Below are 12,587 nucleotides of genomic sequence, written 5' to 3'. Positions count from 1 at the left end.
AACGCCCTAACGTTGAACACATGAGAGCTGACCACATGTCCTTGGAGAATAAGTTTCAACTCCATACCAATTAGACCAACTGCATTTGCAAAAAAAATGTATATTTTACACATATAATCTCTCTAATTAAATGACACCTAAGCAATTTCTACGAGAATTTATGAGAAAGCTTCGTGGGAATCTCGCTATGTATATAATAGAGATAGAGATATAATATAATAGAGAATGAAAGATTATTTTGCTACATTAATTTTATTTTTTTTGTCAAGTAACCTGATAGATAAAAAATCTACCTATGAATAAGTGAAGTGTCCTGAATTCGAATTCAGACTCCTTTACATATAGTGCGATGTCTCTATCAACTGAGATAAGCTCACAGGGACGCTATGTTAATCTCTTTAATTGGTGCCCCATGAACACTAATTATCATTTTTCATATAATAATTAATATTATATGGATAAATATGTAAAAAGTTAAAACATTTTTAGACAAATTATGAGTTTAATAATTTTTGCTATGGTTTGTAAAAAAAAATAAAAAAAATGCTATGGTTTTTGGTCAAGCAAGGAAGAAAATGATAGAAAGAAGGAGAAACGAGACAGAAGTAACAAAACAGGGGATTAGATTAGAGGATCTGTGATCTAATCATAGATTAGAAGAAAAACACGCACACAGTGATGTAACAATAATTAGTTAAGAGTTAACAAAGATTCAAATCATTCATTCAAACTCACTCGCATGGAGACTCACCCGCTACTCCTCTTTATTTTCTTCTTCTTCTTCTTTTCGGTAATAATATTCAATTCAGTTCAATTCAATTTCTAGGGTTTACGTTTTTCCCTTATATTTGCGTTTGCGTTTGCAGGTTTTGTTTTTTCATCATGTTGCAGATTCCACAACCATGTAACTAACTAACTAACTATTCATTCATCTCTTGTTATTTTCTTATAGTACCTTTTCAAGATCTTACTTATTTTCTCTATTTCTCTCTGCAGTGGATCTTGTGATCAATGTCATCGAACCAAGGTGCGTCTCTGTGTGTGTATTCATCTTAATTAATGTTAACATCATTAATTAGTTAATTAATTAACTAATTAATTTGTAGTTTACCTTTGAAATTAACTTAATTTGTCCTAAATGTTGTTAGCAGGAACGAGATATAACTAAATCTAGAATCCGCAATTATCCCGATGAAAAGGTATTATTATTATTATTATTATTATTATTATTATTATTATATGACATTATTTGTATATATGTGATAATGATCAAATCATCATACAATAATCATGATGATGATTTTATGTAGGATGTAGATATAATTGCAACTTATAGCGATGCGTCTGGTCATATTCGGTTAGCTAGATTGAAAATGAGGGACTTATCTGATTCTTGGGTTTGGGAAAGCCCTACTAATGCAAACACTGAACATCAAAATAACTCACAGGTACTTCGTCTTCGCTTTTATCTAGAGCTGAAAACATGAACCCTGCAGTGTATTTGATTTAGGATTTAAGCTTCTTGTTTTAAGTGTATGAAATTTTCGATTTTAATTCCAATTTGAGTTGCCTTTTTTACTTTATTGTGGTTTATGTACCACCCTTGACTATTTGGTAATATTTGCAATATTATATAATTAAAGGGAGGAGTGGAGTCATTGCAAACTGATTCAATATTTGAAGACAATCTCAGGCATTCCACAGATGAACGTTATCCCGAAGAAAGCTTGGTTCAAATTCCACATTCCTCACTAATGACTCCGGTGAAGATCAAGCGCCGGGTAATAATCCAAATTTGTCTTCTACAGCTCGCCAAACAATGAATGATAGGGAAAAGAGAAATAATTTTGTTTTTTTTTTTTTGCGGTGGGTTTGGGCTTTTTGTTAATAGTTTCCTATCCATTAGATGATGCGGCTTAAAAGAAGAAAAGCTCGTACTGCTGAACTTATTCAGCAAAACAAAGAAACTGACAATCGCATTGTATCAGCAGCAATTGAACGCTCCAAAGGATTTGATACCACTACCAAGGGAAAGTATAGTATATGGAGGAAAGAATATGAAAACCCAAATTCTGATTCAACTCTTAAACTCATGCGAGACCAAATAATAATGGCCAAAGCTTATACCAATATTGCAAAGTCTATGAACAAAACTGGTCTTTACAAAGCTCTTGTCAACCACTCCAGAGCTAGTCAACTAGCTATTGGAGATGCAACTTCTGATGCCGAGCTTCACACTGGGTATTTTTTTTATAGACTTTGACTTGTTTCTTAGACTAATTAGGTTGTTTCAATTTACATATAATAAAGTTTCTACCTATTGCCTTTGCTAGAGCACTTGATTGGGCAAAAGCTATGGGTCACGCTCTTTCTATAGCAAAGGACCGACTTTACGACTGCATTTTAGTGGCAAGGAAGTTAAGGGAGATGCTTCAAACAACTGAAAATAGAGTGAATATGCAGAAGAAAAGAAGTGCATTTTTGATTCAGCTAGCTGCGAAAACATTTCCTAGACCATTGCATTGTCTTTCCCTGCAACTCGCAGGGGATTATTACCTAAAGGGATATCATAAGAAAGGAAATATTGGCAATGAAAATATTGATAATCCATCTCTTTACCACTATGCTATCTTTTCTGATAATGTATTGGCTGCATCTGTGGTTGTTAATTCTACTGTGCTGAATGCAAACGAGCCTGAGAAGCATGTATTCCATATAGTAACTGACAAATTAAATTTTGCAGCAATGAGAATGTGGTTTATCATCAACCCTCCTTCTAAAGCAACCATTGATGTTCAGAATATTGATGATTTCAAGTGGCTGAATTCCTCATATTGTTCTGTTTTACGTCAACTTGAATCAGCAAGACTCAAGGAGTATTACTTTAAAGCCAATCATCCTTCTTCCCTCTCTGCTGGTTCTGACAATCTAAAATATAGAAATCCCAAATATTTGTCAATGCTGAATCACTTAAGGTTCTACCTTCCTGAAGTTTATCCAAAATTGGACAAAGTTCTATTCCTGGATGATGACATTGTCGTGCAGAAAGATTTGACACCTCTTTGGTCAATTGATATGAAAGGTATGGTGATCGGTGCAGTGGAGACATGCAAGGAGAGCTTCCATAGGTTTGATAAATACCTAAATTTTAGTAATCCGCTGATCTCCAACAATTTTAGTCCCGATGCATGTGGTTGGGCATTTGGCATGAATATGTTTGACTTGAGGGAGTGGAAAAAACGAAACATCACCGGAATCTATCATCGGTGGCAAGATTTGGTAAAATTCACAATTCTTATTCCTCCTGTTATATTTGTCAAAATATACCTAATTATTTTTAATTGTTCTGTTTTCTGAATATCATGTACTGAAATTGTTTTCCTGAAGATTCCTATCTGTGTAGCCCTTCATTTCTAGGCATCAAAGTCAATTACCATAAAGCCATGTCTTATTGTGCTTGTAGATAGCAGTTTCTTCTTATCAGAAGTAGATTTATTGTTTTTCTTCTCTGCAGAATGAAGATAGAACCCTCTGGAAGCTTGGAACCTTACCCCCAGGATTAATCACCTTTTATAATTTGACTTATCCGCTAGATCGAGGTTGGCATGTTTTGGGACTTGGCTATGATCCGGCTCTGAACCTTACAGAGATAGACAATGCTGCCGTTGTTCACTACAACGGAAACTACAAGCCATGGTTAGATCTTGCTGTTTCCAAGTATAAACCATATTGGTCAAAATATGTTGTATTTGACAATCCATATCTTCAAGCTTGCAACCTCAGTGAATAATGAATTTTTGTGTCCATATATTTCCTTCACTTTCATATTGTACCTTTTGAGGATGATAACACATGTAGTATAGGGTGGATGATTACATCAAATGGTTCACTATGGATAAACCCATCTAAGCAAAAAATATATATAGTTTTTTATTCTTTTAAAATTTAAAAATTATCGCATATTTCTCTCTAACTATTCCAATATTATCTCGTAATTATCTGTTGTTTATTTAAAACAAAGATTAGAGTGCAAAAGCATCACAAATACACTAGTACTTATCGAATCTTAAACCTACACAAGTACACTAGTTCAGTGTTTCCCTCATCCAGACGGGTTTGCAAACTGTGATCCAAACACCACGACATGTTTGTAGCAAATCGGTTTTGATCTATGTCTCGCTGCTTTTTTATATGATTTGGTTGGTTTGTGTCCTTGGCAATATTGCACTTCTGGATTCTTTTGACATCAGTTAGTATCATATTCATTGAAATTAAACAAATTGCCATTCATTCTATGTCGTATTCCTGCTTGTGCAGATAATAATCAGCCATTGAGACTAGTAAATGTCATGCTTTGCTAATTGTCAGTGACCTGTTACTATTATCATTAATTCCTGTAAATAGATTGTCATGTTTGTGCAAACAGCATAGTGTAACGTAATGTTGTACTCATAAGCATGGATTATTTTTTTATTATAGAGACACATTCATGTATACCACTATAATAAGACTAGCTTGTTGCTACTATTGAATTTTAATGGGTAGTTGAGTTCTTCAGAAGTTCTGGGTTGAAAAACTGGCAGATATCAATGAGGATGACTTCTTTGGTATATTTGTACAATTGACCAGACCAAAGAAGCTGCTGAGAAAGTACGCTTGTAAACTCATACAAAATATTCACAAAGGGTGGCAACAATGGAGTCATCTTTTCCTTCTTGAATCTCTGCTCCAATGCTGCCAGCCATAGGAGTTCCTCATCTTAGCTGAACAATGCGAGGGGCGCATTAAATTAAAATGAATAAGTAGGGTCTTTTAAGTATAACCGAGCTCTCTAACTTCTCACATGTCTTCTAAGCATATGCTCTTCACATGATTGTCTATTGTCTGTTCTAACCTCTTATCCTTAGGAACCCTAGAGTCTCTTTAGTTATGCTTGTCTGTCTTGTGCTTGTCTACAATTATTCATAATGAAGTTTGGTTATCAGCCATACTATTCGACCCTCCTTAAATCTAGTTTAATCATCTCCGCATTCTTTTGGGAAGATAATATTGTCTGTGTTAGTAGGAATGAACTCTTATTTGGATATTTTACCTTTTGCAAGGACCTGGTATGCAAACCATGTCATTCAGATTATTAAATCTAATGGATGTCTATTCACATTTGACTCGTAATTAGGGATGGCAAAACAAGCCAATCCGCCCCCTTTATCATGTTCCATCATTAACCCCTTTAAAAAGTGACGGCAGGGCCAATTAAAAATGTAGGGTTGAAAATCTCATTTTGTCCCATTTTATGGTTAAGTTGGCCGATTATAAAGACAATTTGTTGTGGTGTAAACCGGGTATTCTCTGCGCGCAACTGCAGAGACTAATCTCTCAAGCCTTGTGAGATCCAAATGGGAGGCAAACTCTCCCTAAGAGTTTTAACACTGCTGCATGCTCAAGACAGGGATCGAACCCAGAACCTTTGATTAAGCTAGAAGATACTTGCGTCATCTCATCTAAGTGCTCTTGGGTAGAGAATTTAAGAAAACTAAAATATGTAATCAACGAGTCCGCTAAAAATATGAAAATTATATCATTCAAACATCCATATTCTATCCTCTAAAAACCTATAATAAATAAAAAAATATAAAATATAAAATATTTTTTATGAAACTAAAGTAATTAAATCAAATGGATTTTCTCTCCTACTCTAAGAAGAAAAAATTGGAAAATAAATTGAGACTTATTAATAAAAATAAGTGTAAAGAAGTTTTTTCAATTCCACGGACTAACCTGCGACACCCCTCACGTTTTGCCATTGCTACTTGTAATAAGGATGTTCCTTGGTTGACATAAAATAAGACATTGATTGGAAAGTAATAATGACACGGAAAGTGATGGAATCTGGGAATGGATTCTCTGATCAAGAGAGAGAAACATATAAAAATTTAGATAAAATGAATTTAGATGGTGTTAGATTACACTTTATTCTCTCAAGTGTAAATCACACTTGAGAGAATCCATTCCCGATGGAATCTAGTTATAAGTATTCTGAAGTTTTCACGCAAATCAAATAATCAAATCGTTAATAATAGGACTTTAATTAGGGTCTTGCAGTATGTTCTAAGACACATGTTAAGGAACTAAAAAGTACTGTATAATTTTTGTATCGAAAAATACAACATTATTTCTTATCATTTGGCAGCATTTGTCTTATTATTATTATTGAATTTGACCACAAAATAGTGGTGGCTTTTATGATGGATGCATATGGTCCATAGTAGATCAGCTAATTTTACCTGAAAGTGGGATTTTTGCTGTGGGAACTATAGTTTCGATAGTTGCAATGTCGCTCATAAAATTATTACTCCTGTGATAGTTTTTGGCAGATCATTGAAGTGATTTGAAAGAAGAGAAAAGGTATAGTATACAATATGCACCAATCATCAATGTGCAACTGCTCTTATGATTTACATTTTACTGTACAAGAATAATTGACAATAATTTTGATGTCCATAGAAATCATCATTTGTATGACTTTTAAGTTGGATATGATTAACAATTAAACAGCTATCATTAACAATTTTTACACAGTCGATGCATATGAAATATAACACAAAGCAAGTTAGCTCTAAAATTCATCTTTGTAAACCAGAGTTATATTCCTCCTATGACTTTGATTCTATTGAACCGCAGCTGATCGATATAAAGTTGATGTTCCTAATCATATCAAGAATCTACTTCATCTTATAAGGTAACTGATTTAGAAACTAACAAACTGCAAAATAAGATAATTTTTAATGATGTTCATAAATTTAGCTGATGTATCTGTTAGGCCTCTTTAAACAATCATCCTACTCTAGCTCCCCACATAATCTTTTTATATAAAAGGACTTGAAAGATTATGAGAAAATTTGACAAAAGAGGATGATACCCTATAATAATTAGAATAAATAAGAGAAAGTTTTTCGGACTTCCATTGAATAGGAAGAGAAAAGCATTTTAGCCTCGAACTCTATTCACTGATGTCTTTTGTCTTCGGAACTAGGATTGGCTGGTTGAACTGGATTTCTCGTATCTTTAGCAAAAATGCTTCCTTGGTGTGCCCCTACAACCAGATATTTAGCAATCAATCAATAACAAATTAAACAGTTCAAAAAGATGAAACTTTCCAATGGATCATGTCACAACAGAAATCATGAAAAGATTTAGAGTTGGTTCAAGCAAAGTCTATAGCAAACAATGAGGCCAATATTCTAATGAATTCAGAAAGATCGATGGATTTGGAGTAGTAAATGTTTCACACAACATCCGATCTCAAATTAACAGTCAATGTCATTTAAAGCTAAATTTTGTTATTGTGTAATGTAATATGAGCCATCTGATCTCAGATTAACAGTCGAGATCATATACTGTGCGGCATTACTACTATAGACAATTAGGCATTATAAACTATAAAGTAGTCAAATCAAACTATATGTAGTATGCTTGAGGCTTACCGGCTGGAGTAGACACACGATCCCCAGGCCCAACGGCACGGCTAGAACTGCCAGTAAAAGACAGCTTCCCATGAAGCTCTTGTGGGAATGCCACATTACTCACTAATCCTGTTTCATTTTCTCCACTATGCAAGTTACTATCATTAACCAGCTTTGCAGCAGATTTCGGAGAGAATGTTGTTGACCAAGATCCACCATTTGATCCAGCCAAAGCCATTATAACATCTGCCTGCATAAACCAAAGAACATGCAGAAGTCAAGATAAAATGTGAAACCCTATTTGTGCATGCATAAAATTTCAAATGAGCATATAAAAGACCTTTCGTTATGACATGTGAAGATTTCAAAGCCAGGCCAAACTATTACGCTCTTTAAAACTTCCATTCCAAGAACATCATACCTTCCTCATGATTTATCATTCAACCCAGGCTATTATGAAAACTAGACAAAGAAAGACCTCTAAGGAAAATAGGTGAACCGTTAAAATGACTCTGCCCTAAATGATTTTACTGAAATTTGGTTTTCGTTAAATCCCAAAGGCATTGATTGATCCATCTAGCCGAGATATATATATATATAGAGAGAGAGAGACTCACACACACATCACATATAATAATTACACTCTGAAACAGTTGACAATAAACACTTTCGGAATCAATCTGCAGTATCAATCAAGACATATTGCATTTCAAATTTTCAAAGGACTTCAAGCAGATTTCTTTCACGTTTTATTGAAAGTGCTATCTCCCAGATAAAATTATTGATGACCACTGCAGTTTGTTTTACCCACTCAGAAATCAGTTTGTCTTGACTATGCATGTTGAAAAACTATTTGGTTGTCAAAACTTATTTTCAATATAAGAATAGAATTTGGGGATGAATGAGAATCAAAGAGGGAATGACTAAGATAAGCTGAAAACAGTTTATAGGTGCAACATAAAATACTATTATAAGTTAATTCCCAACACTAATACAAGTGATTGTGTTATGAAATAAGCTCAAATAAGCGCTTCCAAATGTAACTTATACTTGAGCCCCTCTTTGGTTAAGATTTGGAACAAGGACAACTATTTTGTCACGTTCCAATGCACACTCCCAGTGAAAGGAGCTCTATTGCTCCTTCAATTGAACACAGGTATGCATTCAGTGAAGTCTTAAACAAGCAGACAGCTGAGCATGTCTAACACAATCTTTGCTACAAATATCAGCTCTGTTAATTTTTAAGCCGGACCTAAATTTCATGATGGATCTGTATTTGACGCAAAGTGCTAGTGTTCGATACAAAGTGAGTGAATTCAACTATAAATCAAAATCAGCAGTGTCTTTTGGAAGCCAAACGTCATTTAAATAATTTGAAAACTTACAAACTTCAGAAAAAATCCATTTTGAAAAGATCAATAAAAAATCCTAGTGAAGATAAGATACAAAACACATCCATAAACTGACTTTATATACTGCTGTCTTAACTATATCTTTAAAAACTGTCACTCAAATACATTCGATTAAAAAAAAGAATATATATTCTGAAACTCTCAAAGAAATCCTGAAGTAAGTAACTGATCAGACCGGCAAGAGAAAATACTGTTTTCAAAAGTGACTCCACCAGTGTACCAAAGCTTAAGCAAATCTATTATTGGTTACTATTAAGTCTTCTCTATAAGATAGTATAGGTTCAGCAGATCCACCATATTTTGTGGTGACTAGCCAAACAAGTTTTAGAAACTGCAACGCAGTTGCGGTATGGAAATCAACTACTAGTATCAACACTGTTTGTCAGCTTAAATCTGATGAGTTTAAATTTAACTGTAATAAGACTTTGAAGAAAATGTTATCTCCACAATTTGAGTAGTGGATAGAATGATTGCTAAATCAACCATGAGCAAACCACAGACCAAATTATAAGGCACAATATGTCATTAAATGCGGTCAACAATATGTCATCTTAAGAATAGGAGGTCATACCTTGTGTGGGTGAACATCATCGAAAACATGAGCTTGACCTCCATAAAAGATAGTCATCTGGCGGCTGGTAGGTGTTAGCCCATGTTGACTGCTGTTAATACCAGAATGCATAAAGTCAGGCAACTTCTCCTTTTTTCCCAAGGTAAAGGGAGTGAAAATAAATAGAATCAAGGTGAATTTGAGCAACAGTATTCATAAGATAGATTTACCTTGGAGGTGTGGAGGATTCTACTATATTACTTAGAGGCTTTGGCCTGCTTCCACCAAGCAACACAGCAGACGAAATTTTCTCAGTAGCAGTAGCACCTGTGTTTATGGAACTTAAAATTCCAGGGCCCTTGATTCCAGTTCTTGATCCTTCATCAGCTGCAGACTGAGAGATAAATGAAGGGCCGGCATTGGCATCTCTAATCTTGTTTGAAGCTAATTGGTGTGCAAAAGGAGTCAATTGTCCTCCACGCAGAGGATGCTGTACGGAAGGGCCAGCATTCATGAGAATAGACCTTTCCCATTTATTCGCATCAAATTTAGTGTTGGCGGGAGGATGAAATATCTGAGAACTAGAAGATGGCTTCATTGACTGCATACTAAGCAACACTTCATCATCATTAGGCCTTCTAGACCTTTCTCCTCCAGACGCATTTCGGAGGACCTGTACGAAAACGTCAAAACAGGACTTAAGACATCAAAGAAAAGAACACAAAAAACAAACGAATTTTTCTTTCTTTCTTTTTTTTGGTTATTGGAGGAGAATAGTTAAGTGATTATTCAATGTAACCTTCATCAAATGCGAGTTTTGGAAGGAATCAGGGACCATTTGAAAGGCATCTCTAGAGGAGCCCATAAATGAAGAATCAGAATTACTTCTCTTGTTCCCCACTAGTCTATTACTTATCTCAGTGCCAGAAAAATCACTTCTTGGACCATAGTATGGAACTCCCTCGAGATGATTCGATACCTGCTTTTCTATCAAATTGATGAAGGGAAAAACATTACAGTCCCTTTAAAGATAACATATAAACTTACCATAAATAATCTGTGTTCAATTCAATTATAACTTTCTATAGAAAAAGTAAGAAACACATTTATTGATTAAGAAAGCAAGAAAAAAATAAACAACAAAGTAGCAAAGTTCTTATCACCACCATACTTCCCAATGCACAAAAATTGACAGCACATAACAAAGTTAAAATTGGTAATTTTCAACATAAGATGATTAATTTTTATTTTTTTGACAATCATCATAAGATGATTAAACTAAATTCACCAACTCTTAATCATTTCATGGAAACAGATAATCAAACCATAAACTACACCATATTGCAAAGTAAAATAAAGTACATAAAAACCATGACAATACCTACCAAAGAAGAAGAAAAATTAACTCCAACCAACATAAAAAAACAAAAAAAAACAAAAAAAAAAAGCTACTTCAAAACCACATTAAAGAATTAACAAAGTGTCCCGTGAGCTTAGCTCAGTTGGCAGAAACATTGCATTATAGGGGTCGGGGGTTTCGAACCCTGGTTATCCCACTTATCCGGTGGAATTTGTAGCCACTAGCCTACTTACCAAAAATAAAAAGAACTAACAAACTTAAAAAGCCTAATACATTAAAGAATTAACAAAAACACCAAAAAATTAGGGAATAAACAGCAACAGAAGCAACCTAACCTAATAAATAGTTACTAAAGTGATGAAATTGATACTCCACTAAGAAGGTAGAGAACATTAGTGGATGAGAATCAATTTACTATATAAAAAAAAAAGGGGGTTGTTGGGCAAAGGAGTAATGTAGCTAAAAATGAAAGCTTTATGTATTTTTGCACTTACCAGAAGCGGTTTCAGAGGTGGAGGAGAAAAGGGGACGAGCAGCGGCGGAGGAGGCTGAGGCTGATGCCTCCGGTAACCTAAGGTCGGTGGGAATATCAGTGGGTTTCATGCCTAGAAAATCACGGAGGACAGGTTTGAGCAAGTGAGTGTTGTTGTCATTGTTGTTGTTGTTGTGGTTGTTGTTGTTGTGTGACTGTGAATGTGAATGAACCATTCTTAGCATCGCCATTGAAAACCCATCTCACTCTGCTGCTGCTGCTGCTGCTGCTGCATAGTTGATGGAGAGAAGAAGAAGAAGAAGACAAGAAGTATAAGCTGAAGTGAACCACCACCACGATCAAGAGAGAGAGAGTAATGAGTAGTTTGAAAAAGAAAAAGGTTCTTTCTTTGTGTTTGATTTGTGTTTGTTGGAAATGTTGTTTGTGGAGTTTTGTGTGAGTGGATTGTTTGTCTTTTTTGTCAAACTTCTCTCTCTCATTTCATTCTCAAACTCTGTCTGTCTAATGTTTTTGAGGAGAGATTATATAGCTGGAATCAATTGAGAGACTTTTGTCAGCTTTTCTTCTTGCTTTTTACTTTTTTATTTTTACTTGTTTAGATTCATTTCAAATTCAACTTTTTTTTTTTATCGATAATCGGTTGGATTAGTGGTGATTGACTTTAAATTTGTTAAGGAGAATTACGGTTCGATCTTCACAATTGTAATTGGGAGGTGGTTGAAATTATTGATGTCAAAACTGACTTCCGACTAAATTAAACGGTTCAATGGATTAGATACCGGTACGAAAATCACAAAAATTAATATGATTATGTTAATTAGTAATCACAATAGTTAAAGAAACAAAAATGGACACTTTAGTTTTAAGTATAAAAGATTCTTTTAAAAATTATAGGACATTTGAATGTACAAGATTAAATCACCATTTTTGTATCGTCTCAAACCTACTAATGTTTTCCTTAATAATAGGTTAATATTTCAGTACATATATTATGTGGATATGAATCGGTATACGTTTTAGGTGGATGATTGTGATTGATTCATAAATAGTATTTAATATAAAAAATTAATAAATATTATTTGTAAATCAATCAGAGTCATCCACCTCAACAAATGTACCGGTGCATATCCATATAATATGTATATAGAAGAATTCACCTAATAGTAGGTGTAGATGTGAGATATATGTTAAAAAATCAGTAATAGAAACATGCTTTTGAAAATAATAAATTTTAACTTTTAATATAAATTTGAATACATCGCACTTTAGAGAGCATCGATGCTTACCGATTATCAATCAATGAGATCTT

General features: G+C 34.2%; 2 protein-coding genes across 4 annotated transcripts; one reads left to right on the top strand and one right to left on the bottom strand.

The window, feature by feature from the left end:
• Positions 1–507: 507 nt before the first annotated feature.
• On the top strand, positions 508–3,819 carry LOC123897422 (probable galacturonosyltransferase 3). Of its 2 annotated transcripts, none has more exons than XM_045948059.1 (9): positions 508–790; positions 867–904; positions 997–1,027; positions 1,152–1,199; positions 1,311–1,448; positions 1,644–1,781; positions 1,907–2,241; positions 2,334–3,279; positions 3,515–3,819. In XM_045948059.1, the coding sequence occupies exons 1-9, from the start codon at positions 740–742 to the stop codon at positions 3,788–3,790; spliced, it is 2,001 nt and encodes a 666-aa protein (XP_045804015.1). In that variant the 5' UTR covers positions 508–739; the 3' UTR covers positions 3,791–3,819. The 2 variants fall into 2 exon arrangements, with proteins under 2 accessions (XP_045804015.1, XP_045804014.1); XM_045948058.1 differs by having other exon boundaries at positions 1,149–1,199.
• Positions 3,820–6,688: 2,869 nt separating this feature from the next.
• Positions 6,689–11,833, bottom strand: LOC123899082 (protein TIFY 8). 2 transcript variants are annotated; one of them, XM_045950140.1, is made up of 6 exons: positions 11,280–11,833; positions 10,225–10,412; positions 9,656–10,098; positions 9,447–9,534; positions 7,485–7,713; positions 6,689–7,093 (listed from the first exon to the last, which is right to left on the bottom strand). In XM_045950140.1, the coding sequence occupies exons 1-6, from the start codon at positions 11,506–11,508 to the stop codon at positions 7,005–7,007; spliced, it is 1,266 nt and encodes a 421-aa protein (XP_045806096.1). In that variant the 5' UTR covers positions 11,509–11,833; the 3' UTR covers positions 6,689–7,004. The 2 variants fall into 2 exon arrangements, with proteins under 2 accessions (XP_045806096.1, XP_045806095.1); XM_045950139.1 differs by having other exon boundaries at positions 9,447–9,537; positions 11,280–11,804.
• Between the last annotated feature and the right edge of the window lie 754 nt (positions 11,834–12,587).

Source organism: Trifolium pratense, linkage group LG7 (assembly GCF_020283565.1).
Source record: "Trifolium pratense cultivar HEN17-A07 linkage group LG7, ARS_RC_1.1, whole genome shotgun sequence".
NCBI lineage: Eukaryota > Viridiplantae > Streptophyta > Magnoliopsida > Fabales > Fabaceae > Trifolium > Trifolium pratense.
This window is presented reverse-complemented; position numbering and strand designations above follow the sequence as displayed.

Bases quoted from the DNA above. Each gene is read 5' to 3' on its own strand.
- LOC123897422 (XM_045948058.1), top strand. From the start codon at position 740: ATGGAGACTCACCCGCTACTCCTCTTTATTTTCTTCTTCTTCTTCTTT. The intron at 1,200-1,310 runs GTATTATTATTA...GATTTTATGTAG, and splicing joins GCAATTATCCCGATGAAAAG to GATGTAGATATAATTGCAAC. The intron at 1,449-1,643 runs GTACTTCGTCTT...ATATAATTAAAG, and splicing joins AACATCAAAATAACTCACAG to GGAGGAGTGGAGTCATTGCA.
- LOC123899082 (XM_045950139.1), bottom strand. From the start codon at position 11,508: ATGGCGATGCTAAGAATGGTTCATTCACATTCACAGTCACACAACAAC. The intron at 9,538-9,655 runs GTAAATCTATCT...TGGTATTAACAG, and splicing joins GAATCCTCCACACCTCCAAG to CAGTCAACATGGGCTAACAC. The intron at 7,714-9,446 runs GTATGACCTCCT...TGGTTTATGCAG, and splicing joins ATGATGTTCACCCACACAAG to GCAGATGTTATAATGGCTTT.